This window comes from Idiotropiscis lumnitzeri, chromosome 4 (genome assembly GCF_059441095.1).
Source record: "Idiotropiscis lumnitzeri isolate Australia: NSW breed Sydney's pygmy pipehorse chromosome 4, RoL_Ilum_1.0, whole genome shotgun sequence".
Taxonomy (NCBI): Eukaryota; Metazoa; Chordata; class Actinopteri; order Syngnathiformes; family Syngnathidae; genus Idiotropiscis; species Idiotropiscis lumnitzeri.
Window position 1 is genome coordinate 12,576,142 of NC_142394.1, and position 12,461 is coordinate 12,588,602.

Consider the following 12,461-nt stretch of genomic DNA (forward strand, 5'->3'; position numbering starts at 1 on the left):
CCAAGAGGGGAAGTAAAAATAAAGCATGTGGAGAACAAACAAACGCCCTACAAGGAAGGCCTGGTCTGAGGTTTGAAGTGAGAAACTCAAAACTGTGAGGCAGAAGTCAAACCAAGAAGTCCACCATCCTGCTACGTTCACACAAGAGAATTTGAGTTGGCAATATTTCTTAAAACAAGTAAACTACCAGCTGACAAGCATTAAGGTCAATAAGGTTGGTATTTTTGGATAAACAGTACTTTGCTCGAAAGTAATTATTTTAAGCAATCTGGCAGTTAAAAGACTTGTAACAGGTGTATAACGGTAATGGTATGCAGGAGAGCGTCATGCTGTCCATTGCATTTAATCCTGGCCTCTATTTTTACCTTACAATTTCCATAAAAGGAGCTCTTGATTTACTTACCTAGCTGTCCAGTCGGGAGCTACTTTGTTATGCATGGCCACAAATTAGCAATTTGTGCACACAGGATATTTATATTTTTTACCCAAAAACAACAATTATAAAAACAATAATAAAGACGTTCCATGTGTGCTTGTTTGAACTTTGAGCGCCTGCCTTAATGCAGTGACATTAACAGTCTGTCATACTAACACCAGTAGTATGGTTGTCGTTTGCAGTGTCATATCATATTTTTAACATCATTTTTTTTAAATGAGGAAACTGGTACACCATTGCACAAACCATGTTATATTTTAATTTCACAACAATACATTAACAAACCAAAAGAAAATGAATACGGTTTTCCACATTTTACTCCACATCAGTCAGGTCACATTCAGGCTTTACAGTTAAGATGTGGATTTTGTAACACAAATCATTTTTGAAATTTCCCAAGTCTTCTCTTTTTGTCCTTCTTCATAAACAAATCCCAGCAGCTCGATCATCTTGTGTTCACCACAGAGATTTACGGATAAATAGTCATCAGCGGAGATGCGCTCACACATTGTAAGACGGTTCTGTACAGTCATTTCCAACCACTCCCTTGTCTTTTTCCTTACCAAAGGAGAAAGAAAAAACACCAGAAGTTACCTCTTCCCGGACTTCCCTTCCCTTAACAGCTGTGATGAGACAACTCTGCTGGCACTCTGTGTGGCTGCCAGGCAGCATGTTGGGAGAGGGAGAGGGAGTTGAAGTCCAGGTGTACAATGCCTCACCCTCAGGGCAAGGTGCGAGACCCTTGCTGAGGTAGCTGGGGCTCGGGCTGGCAGAGGACGGCAGAGTACGCTGACTGCCGTTCAAGCAGCTGGGGGTCTGGTCATTGGAGCCTTTGCGTGAATGTCCGGAGGAGCTGAACGTTGAGGAACGGTAATTATATGAACTCCACCTGGGGCGTTTGCGCTGATGACACTGGCACCGCAGGATGCGAATGAAGGCCAGTTTAAACTCACGATTATAGCAAGGGTAGATAATTGGATTCAGGCAGCTGTTGAAGTAGCCCAACCAGAAGATGACCTTAAAGAGGAGGTCAGGTGGGCGCAGGTTCACGTTGAAAGAGCCTGCACCATAAAACAAAGTGCAAACATGTCATGCCATACAGAAACCAGAGAATGTGTCGTACAGGTGTTATCAGTCATTGTGTGGCAGTAGATCACTGATTCCCAGCCAGTATGCTGTGACATATTCGTGTGCGATGAGAGGTTAGACCCGCTGCATTTATTACAACTAACGGGCATCTTTGTACCTCACAAATGTAACTGCGGTTTATTGTATTGCGAAACGAAAGTGCTGTACATGGAACTGATTCATCTTGTCTTTGACTGATCTTTGGTCACGGACCTGACAGGATATATTGCGCATGCGCTGTTGCTTTGTATGTGATGTGTAAGCAGAGACAAGTAAAAGCCACCGACAATATAATCATATAATTTATTTATTTATTTATTTATTTCATTCATTCATTCATTCATTTCTTTACTTTTCATTTCCATCTGCTGGCAATTGGGGTCCATGTCTACATGAAGCTGATGCAACGTTTGTCTCGCCACTAGATGGCAGCATTGACTGAGGAAGCTGAATAGGAGATTCTGAACAATCCAATGATCAATTTGGTTTCTTTCTTATTCACGATTTGGCGTTCAATAATTTGCCTATTCGTGGATACTTTTTGGAACCCATTTGCTGTTTTATGCACCATCTGGTGCCATCTTGGGGCCAAATATATTACTTCAAGTGAGCCGAGGAGCTTCAGTTTGACAGTCCTATGCTTTTGCTAATTATAAAGACAAAGTATAAGTCAATTATTGTTACAGAAGTAGTATGGGTTAACTATTAGAATATTGTTGTATGTTCTTTTAGTTACATATTTCTTTGTGTGCTGTGTATAAAAAACCTGCACTTGGCTCATGGAGAGGACATTGCGCTGTGTCGGGAGACCGGACACTGCCATTATATTTTGGCATTGAAAATAAAATGTGGCATTGTAGTAAAGGATCCATTGACAGCGAAACAAGTATTCGCAATGCCAAATTATAATTGTGATTTCAATGGCAAAACTTAATGTTAGTGTTCTGGCTTCATAGTGCTGTACATTTAAATTATTTGAATTAGTATGCGGAAATGCAGAGCCCAGCCAAAGTATATGCCCTAGATTTGCTGAGTAGTGAATGAAAATGTCTGGCTCAGGCCCAAGATGTAATGGGTTCTCTCAATTAAGATGATACAAACTTAATAAAATAACTGTCAGGTTAATTTTGTGCAATTTTGCTATCAAATGGAAATAAACGCTTGACCTCATTAGAGTAGTAGCAAATGCTTGGCTTAATTTAAACATAAGTCAAATTAATTGGGACCTGCACACAATGTGTTAATTAGCTATTCCTTTCTTACAAATAAGAAGCTTTGGTGCACCAAGAAAACAGTATGTTTTATTGTGTTAAGACTGGGATAAAAAAAAAGGCTTTTTCAGAGCATAATTTTCCTCGATTAGAGTAAAATGTACTCGATGAAATATACTGTGTCAGGCCGCCCCAGTTTTTACGCTCAAGCCCAGATGCACCGCCTACAAAAATAGATCACAAGTTGTAAAATTCATAATTTCATATATTTTATAAATTGACTTTTTATTTCGTCTTTACACTTTTTCTGTAGAACAAATGTATCTCGTATACTGTAACTACTACTCTTCTTGTAGTTTTCTTTTCTTTTCACAATAACAATACATTCACAATAATAATAGTAATATTCTTTTGTGACACGCAGAACATTTGTCCCCCAATAAAGATTTATGTAAACATAAGGAATAGCCATTTCAGACTGCGCTTCCCATTTTAGATAGTTTTTTTTTTTTTTTTACAAAAAAGCTATATACCAAAATTCATTAAATAAAAAAAAATCCCCTCAATATTTTAGACAAACACTGAGCAGTAAAAAGCAGACAAAAGCAAAACGCAACAAAGAAAACATACAGCTGTAATAAAAGAAATTGTGAAAAATTTGAAGGATGCATACTTTTAACAGGCACTGTACAAACAAAAAAACTGCCAAGAACTTAGAGTGTAGCACTTGGCAGCTCGGTTTCATAAGCATGACCCTTGTACAAATAATCCATCTTAATGTAAAAGGACAGAACTATTTTTGCTCTTCGAGGCTGCTCTCCAATAAAGCACAAGATGATGACATTTATGGAGAATTGGTTTTAACGTCCCACTAACCTGTCCTATCAACCGTGCAGCCTCATGACCCGTGGCCAATTTTGCTTTCCATTGTAACAAACCCGTTAGGTTTCCTCCTTCGCTGGAGCACACAGAAATGAACACACATGCAAAGATTATTTGTTCCAAAAACGCGTTCGCGCAGATAAAATGGATTCACACGTTCAACTGTTAGTTTCTGTCACATTCCGAGGCGCGCTGCTTGCGCCATTAAATGCAAGACTTTCACAGGACATTAGTGCCTGTTTGGGGTGTTAAAGAGCTGCGGGGATGGTGTGTTGTGAATTAACACATGCATCCCCTGACGACTAATGACTCCTCTCCCACTAATGAGTATTATACTGCTTATTGAAAGTAAATATAGAAATATCATTGCTGTGTTTATTAATGGAGGTTTTCTTTTTAAATTGACTCAAAAAGAAAAACAACTTTGCAAATAAGGTTTTGCTTTGGCCTTTTATCAAGATTTTCTTGTTGAATCTTGTTGATGATGATGAATGGATTAATATGACTTACTCAGTGAACAGAGGACCAACCTTCTGAATTTTGATGATGCTAAGACTCATCTGTGGTTGAATTCTTGTCAACTAGTTCATCATATTGAGCTTTTCGAGACTTTGATGTGCGCATTCATTTTGTAGCATTTATTGCATTTATTAGAAAAATGACAATTTTGTGAGTGCAGATTGAGATATTTAATTTGCAATCAATTGGCTATGTTGGTAGGAGTATAAAGTGCCAAAGGAAATTTTGATGATGAAAGGAAACTCATTCTGATAAATCTGGTTGAGTGGACTGATTTATGTTGAGGCAAAGTGAGTGTGGTTCATTTTCAGGAAACTTGCCTTAAGTAACGTGCCCTTTAAAAAATAAATGTTCTTTTAAATACTGACATTTGTACACCAAATGTAGGTTCGGGTTACAAGCGTAAAAGAACATTGCAGTGATTAAAAAACTAGTAAGTGGCGACTTTTACTTTGTACTCTCCTAAAATGTCTTTTCTGAAGTAAACTTGGTGGACCATCTTTTGAGTAATATTAACGGTTAAAACAATTTAAAGCATACTTTCGATATTTTTTTCAGCACAACTCAAGAAGATTCATAATTGGACGCATAGCAACGCACTTAACAACAAAAATTCACATGTTCGTCAATCTCCAATGAGTGACATCATTTCACGAAGACCAGTCGCCAGTCAGCCATTGTTCTGCCTTGTTGATTGTCCCGTCAACTACTCTTTGCCATTGTTACCGCAAAAATGATTGCCGCTGTGTGGACGTGCCATGCCAACAACCTCCACTTCCTCCACAACACCTGGATCCTCTCAGAAAAGTTTGGAATCTAGCTTTCTGAGTCCATTTCTCACTGGCAACTTTTACAATTTACATGATGCTCCGCCATAGTTATCTTGAAATGACGTCACACTTTGGGTTTGTCTTTTGCCAGGATCTCAATTTGGGAAAATTATGACTTTGTGATTTTTTTTTTTTTTTTATGGTTTATTTTTTGTACGATGCTTAATCAGTTTACTTTGACCGCATTTGGCATTTTTTTTAATTTCTTCACACTGATTTATATTGACAGCAAGGGAAAAATAAAGTGAATGACTTTTAAAGTTTTTTTTCCTTCACTAATTGCATGTCAAGGTAATCAGACAGACAGCTGTGTTGTATTGTCCTGGTTAGAGGTATCTAAAATCCGCATAAAAAGATAGAGTTGTTTGCAACATATTAACGGAATTACTCAAGTGCCACATGATCAAAAAGGTGAAATTGCAAAATGTGGTCCGATCAAAGCAACCCGCAGGTCCCATCTCCATGCAGTAGTGATGTGACGCAATACTCACAAACAGCGGTTATACAACAAAATTATTTGTTCAGTGGTTCTTAGGAAAGCAAACATTTTATCCATTACACGTCGGCGCTTGTAAAGCAAAACACAGTCATCCTAATACGTACTTTTATTCTCCCTGCCCCATTTTCTGATATTTGATCCGCAATTCTTGAATGGTTTGACTTGAAATGGAACATTTGTGTCCAACTCCAGTCGAACAGCACAACAACTGAATGATCTGCAAGAAGATTGTTTGTGCAGCCTTTGTTTCATGCAAGTTAAGTGGTCACGATGTCAAGTCGCTTAATGTCTTGTCACACTGAATCAGTATGCTCCACGAGAGATGGTGCTGAGAAATGCCCTCAGACGTTTTTTTTGGCAGTTGGTCGGTCAATGTTACATAAACATCGCCCCTCTTGTCCTCTGACTGGGTTCCGTGAAGCCTCGTTCATCTTTAAACCACAACTTGAGTCTTTGTTTTGTGCTTTTAACTTCTGACAATGAATGGTGGCTAAGTAATCACTGCAATGGGACAGATAGCGCTGGGAACTTGCGGAAGCTACACTCTCCTTTATATTACATTACAATAACAACACATGTGCAGTTTACATGCTTATTACCATGTAATTGTGCAATGATGTCTTGATCTTATATAATCTTGTATAAACAACATCAGTCTTGGAATGCTTGTGACGTTGATTTTGTTGAGTGTGCACTTGCCCATGAGCCTATTTTAAATACCAACTTGATATACAGTGCATTTAAGGCCAACATGATTCATCCCCTGGCAAACCTTTGCATTAATCAAGTGAATTTGTACTTGTTGAATGAGTCAATACAGCAGGAAATGACACAGCTGGCAATAGACTATAAGATGACGTGTTACGAAAGATTGCAAACGTCTTACTTTTACAAGTATTCATACTTGTTCTAAATGCAGGCAGGGGCCAATAGTAATGTGCCTTTGGTGTCTTCATCAAATGCCCTCAGTCATCATGAACATGAAACCTAAGAAAGTTTTGCATACAAACCATTGTAATATGTATCATGTTTATGTGTTTATATGTATCATGTTATCATTAGTGCTGTTGGAAATTGTCGAATTTGACATATCCATCTGCAATATCAATTGAAATATACTTTTTTATATATATTCAAAATATTTTTATTAAACTGTACTCTTTCTGCTTTCTAAATTAATCTTATTGCTAAGTAAAGGTCCATCAGCTAACATTTGCCAAAAATGTCCACCCTGTCAGCATTAGATATGGTTTGCTGTTTGCATGTACATTGTTTATAAAGTTGCATTGTATTGTATCCAAGCAGTTAATTTGGAAGCTTGTCCAATGTGCTTTTCTTAAGCCATAACATCTACATAATCTCAGAGGCACCTTAACATATACACTTTATATCAGGGGTCACCAACTCCTATCCATGGATGGAAAGGTGGATGGAAAACATGCAGGATAGGTGCCCTCAAAGACCAGAGTTGGTGACCCCGGAAATAGATACTTGAAATTTTACATCAATTTCTGAGTTATTTGATTACCAAACAGCTAAAGTTACAAAGTCCGCCGCACACAGTTGAAGTAGGAAGGCCCATTTTTTTTCGTATTGAGTTTAACTGTCAATCAACGTCATTTCATAGTCTAATAAAATAATCTCGCTCAAACAATCTCAAATTTGAACCAAATTCTGTTTCTGTTATATCTTTTGCTCTCATGTTTTATTTGGTGAAGAATGACTTTCTCTACCTTTGGAAAGACATTTTGTGTGTTAGAATATGGTCACCCTCAAATGAGTTTACAACATGTATTTTTGAGTAACATTAATAAAAAAATACACCAAGTAGAAAGTCCATTTGGACATGCAAAAAAAAAAAAAGAAAATACAAAATTCCATCATTTAGCAACTGTAAAAGACCGTAAAACCATACAGGTTTTTTTTTTACTGTATTTAATAGATTGAGTACCCATTAACTGAAACTGGGAACAACTCTTTTTAACATTATCTTTACTGTAAAAAAAAAAAAAAACATTTTACTGTGAAAACAAAGAAATGTTTGTAAATTTTAAAAGAAATACTGTCATGTTAAAAATGTGTAACAATCGTATAACTTGGTCATAACTATAGCCAATCGGTTCACAGAGAGCATTGAGCGGAGCAATACATTTAATTAATGATAATGACATTCCCTTTTTGTGATATGTGCCTCGGATAATGGATGGATGGATGGATAATGAAGTCATAAGGAAGTTAATCGTTGTCTATTTTTGCCACTCTACATATGAGCCATGCCACAAAAAATAAACAGAATAAACCGTGTGGTGGTACCAAAGTGAATTTGTCCTTGTCGACAAGTCCAATTCATACATAAGAGGTCCAAGACAAGGTTTATATCAGACAATCATCTTTTCCAAGTGGCAGCTTTATTAAATGTTTTATTCATGTGGTCGCAGCTTGTGACCATGCAGGACTGAATTGCATCACCCGGTGAGATGTTTCTAATATTTTGCCCCTCACATGTGGCTAATTGAACATTATCATCATGCTTTCATCATTTAATTTGACAAACAGCTCAACAAATGTGCCTTGTTGGATGCTGAGTTGGTTTGGAGAATGTGTGCAAGCAATATGAGTAAGGGGACAAAATTTGAATACATCATAATCTATACAGAATCCCCGAATACATTTTACATTATTTGAAATGTGAATTACTGAGTAATACTTAAAGGGTAGACTAAAGTAAAGCATTAAATTGAATAACAAGATATTTATTCATGAAAATTCCGACAGCATATTTAAACAAGGGAACAAATGGCTTTATGATTAGACGAAAATTTTAGTGCATGAACAGTTTTATTCCTTGCCGCTCTTTCTTCCACATAAAATATGGCGGAAACAATCATGACCTGAAAAGTATTCTCTAAAAATTCAAATTGATGATGTAGTACTCTCTGTTTGACTCGGTTTCAAAGCCTACGGCCGCTGTTTTAGTTTGTAAAAGGTATTGCATTGTCCGAGGTGTCTAATCTACCACTTTATAGGTACTTCAAATAAATGCAGAACTGACATGAAGTATTTGACCAACGACTGGTGAGCTAAAACGTCGAGCTAACCTTTCTAGCGAAGGTTCACACCGCTATCTTCTATCAGACAGATGAAAGGAAACTTTCGATTGTCCCTCTCATCTTCCAGTTTTAAACCTTACATTTGCTATTGTGTTTTTCTGGTTTCATCAAAACAATCATACTTGAATGCAAAGACGTCTCTGTCTCTTTTTGGCCGCGGAAAAAGATTGCAGTTTGATTGCTTAGATTTCTCATTTCAAATGACGGCTTTACCAATCTTTTGATGCGGGCAGCCACTTTGTACAAGTAGTTATATGTCATTGCTGTCAGGTGGAATCCTCGTACAAAATGACAACTTTGAGTTCCCAGGCCCCATTTTATTTAAGTTGTATTCTACCCTATATTGCCTTGCATACTGACGTCAACATAATACTAAATTACATCCAATCGCTAATTTAACCCTGGCACTGATTAAGATGCCAGCAGAAAACTTCTGCTGTCTTTACAAACACCTTCTTAATGATCGAAAGCCATGGGTGATGAATAGATAAAAAAAATGAGCCAACTTTCCCCGTCTATTACATGGATATTAATATGAAACGGAGACTTCTGTGACACACAAGGGTCCTTCTGCAACGAAGCATCGCAGGGCTCGATTTTAAACAAATGAGCCAACTTAAATGTAGCGAACCTTACTATTTTCACTCGTAATTGTTTAAAAAAAAACATTCAGTTGACAGGAGACAATTGTCTCACAGCTTCCGCAGAACGGGGAAGCTCAAGTAGATTTGCTACAACACTACTCAAACAAAAGTTGCATTCAAGACTGAAAGTGAATTCGTGTTTTTACTTAATTACTAGTTTTCAAGCTATTTTCACTGCTTTAATTTGGCTAAAATTGAATAAAAAATAGAGACAATGGGTCGTGGACAATTATCGATTTGTTGGGGGAAAAAATACATTAACGTACACTCACACGCACACGCACGCTCACGCAGAAGCACGCGCGCACCCCCGCACACACGCACACATTCGCACACACTTAAAAGGAAAAAAGCACATTAAAACGAACTGTCACTCTTTAAAAAAAGTTCTCTTTTTTGTGAGTGTGATAGGAAAATACAATAACATGAACGCAGGTTGCAGACAGTTAATGCACGAAAAGTAAGGTCACGTTAAGTATGTAAATATGTTCATCTTTTGGTCGATGTAGAAGAACGCTGAGAAATATTTACAGCAAGACAAAAAAGAAGTACTATACTCAAAGTCCGGGCATTAAAAAACGATTGAAAGAAAGAAAAATGCAAGTTTGCCTTCGAGAACTTACCTATGGGCAGGACGAGGAAGAAGGGCAGCCAACAAAGTGTAAACATGCCCACCACGACTCCCAAAGTCTTCGCCGCCTTCTTCTCCCGGGAGAATTTGAGCAGCTTGACCGTGAGGGAGCTTCTGGCCTGATGTCCGCGACCCTTGCTGCCGCAAGCTGCTGGCTCGTCTTGCACCTGAGAGCCCTTGTGGATCCTCAGGGTCAGCTCGCTGGAGTTCATCCTCTCGCGCATGACCCCGGCCTCAAGGTTCTTGGTGGTGCGTTTGGCCACAATATACACCCGGCAGTACATGGCCAGGATGACGACCAGAGGGATGTAGAAAGAGCCGAGGGAGGAGAAGAGCGCGTAAAAGGGCTCCTCGGTGATGGGGCACACGGTGTCGTCCGGCGACGGCGGCTGCTTCCAGCCGAGCAGGGGTCCGATGGAGATGACCACGGACAACACCCACACCCCGAGCATGGCCAGCAGCGCCCGCTTTTCCGTCACGATGCCCGGGTACTGCAGCGGGTGACTCACGCCGATGTAGCGGTCGATGGAGATGACGCACAGGCTCATGATGGACGCGGTGCAACACAGCACGTCCACCGCCGCCCAGATGTCACAAAAGATCCTTCCGAACACCCAGCAGTCGAGGATCTCCAGGGTGGCCGACACCGGCAGCACCGTGGTGCCCAGAAGCAGGTCGGCGATGGCCAAGTTGATGATGAAGTAGTTGGTCGGGGTGCGCAGGTGCCTGTTGCACACCACCGAGAGGATGACGAGGATGTTGCCCGCGATGGCGAACACGATGAAAGCCCCCAGCACCAAACCGAGCGGGATGGCCCGGCTGAGCTCCACTTCGGCGGGCTCTGTGCGGTTGCCCCCCGAGGTCTCATTTCCCCATAAATCCGTGACATTGTCAGTGCTCACGCTCATTTTGACCAAACGACTCCTCCATAGCAGGCTTCACATGTCCGGCACGGCTCACTGCAACTCACCCAACTTGCATAGTTGAAATGCTCGCGTGAAGCGTCGTTCCCCTTTTGCTGCAGTTTCGCTGCTCCGAGCACAAGTGAGCTGTGGTCCGATGGGGGGAGGCAGTATGTCACCCACACACCCAACGCATCACCCCAGCATGATGCAGAACACAGTGCGTAAGAGGAGACTTCCAAGCTTGTTTAGTGAAGTGGCCTCACATGCCCCTTTATTTGTGCATCGCCATTGTGGGAGGGGGCTTCATCTAAATAGCACAGGAATGTAATTTGTGTCCAAAATTAATTTGCCTGTTTCAGGCTTTTGCATAAACACAATAGATGGAAGTAAAGAATGAGATTTGTTTTAACCTTTATTGCGTCAAGTCACATATGCTGCATTAGAACAACCCCACGAACGACTAAAATGTCACCAAAAATGGATAAACAGTTCAATTGCCTGTGAAAGGGCGTTTAGTATTTTTGACTGACACTTTGTCATTGACACAGCTAGCCTATGAAACCGAATAAATACACTTATTGAGCTCTCGCACATCTAAAACACATTTGTAGTCAATGTTGTCAAAGTTGAATCAAAGTTAATTTATGTTATTGGTATTTTTTCCACAGTAGTCTATCAGTCCTCATCCATTTTTTAACACTACTTGATTCAACATAAACTATTATGAAGTTGCTCTAATAAGTGGGAGCCTTGCTATTTTTTCATCTTGTTTTGAAACTAAACTAAGTTAAACATGGGGAAAAAATAAGGCAAGTTTAAATGTAGTGCATAAGTCGTTCGTACAACAACGCAATTCAAAATGTTTTAGTTACATTACATGAAGAAGAAGGCAAATATCACTAAGCTTAAAAAATAATACTAAAATTAAAAGTGTGGAGTTCAGATAAAATACATTCTGTTATCTTATGTACAGCTAGACAGACATCTTGGATTTGCATATTGTCTAAATTGAGGCCTGTGTCACATCTTCTGGAAGGCTGTTCCAGATTTTTGCTGCATAAAACTGAGACACAGCCTTCGTGTGATTCGTCTCAACTCTGGCCGTGGGCACCAGCAGGAGAGCACTCCCTGAGGTTGTCAGAACCCGACAAGGTTCATATGACTAACGGTTCAGAGATGTCCATTGGTGCTCGACCTTGAAGAGACTTGTACACAAGCCGAGCTATTTTCAAGTCCATTATCTGAGCAACAAGCCAGCGCAGATACCAGAGCACTGCATGGCTAATTAAGCATTTCTGACTCACGTCTTCACTGTTTCTAGTTCACTTGGGCTTTTTTTGTATATGAGAACAGACTTGCACATTTTACCTTTATCTATTTAGCTACTGGTCTTATTTTTGGTTGAATATTTTCACTTGTCGCAATACGGCATATAGCCATTCGGCAATAAAGATGGAGCTTCACGTCATCCCACGCCCTCGTTCCTCGCCACCAGTTCTGCTGCCTCTGGTATGAATGTTTTATGGCAGAATAGTCGAAACTAGTGACACAAGGCTAACTGCTCCTCTCACCCACAACCAGAAGCTTATTCTTGTACCTCTGGACCTGCACTGACATATGAAGACTCGCTTGCCTTGTTGGCATCAGAGCATTATAATCTGGCGTT

The 12,461-nt window shown here is 39.7% G+C and overlaps 1 protein-coding gene across 1 annotated transcript; it reads right to left on the minus strand.

The window, feature by feature from the left end:
- Nucleotides 1-672: 672 nt before the first annotated feature.
- LOC148338165 (alpha-1A adrenergic receptor-like) lies at nt 673-11,065 on the minus strand. The gene is made up of 2 exons (XM_088294839.1): nt 9,883-11,065; nt 673-1,497 (listed from the first exon to the last, which is right to left on the minus strand). The coding sequence occupies exons 1-2, from the start codon at nt 10,796-10,798 to the stop codon at nt 938-940; spliced, it is 1,476 nt and encodes a 491-aa protein (XP_088150965.1). The 5' UTR covers nt 10,799-11,065; the 3' UTR covers nt 673-937.
- Nucleotides 11,066-12,461: the final 1,396 nt, after the last annotated feature.

Excerpts from the sequence above, each read along its gene's own strand:
- LOC148338165 (XM_088294839.1), bottom strand. The coding sequence starts at position 10,798 with ATGAGCGTGAGCACTGACAATGTCACGGATTTATGGGGAAATGAGACC. Across the intron at positions 1,498-9,882 it reads CTTCCTCGTCCTGCCCATAG|GCTCTTTCAACGTGAACCTG; the intron begins GTAAGTTCTCGA and ends TTTATGGTGCAG.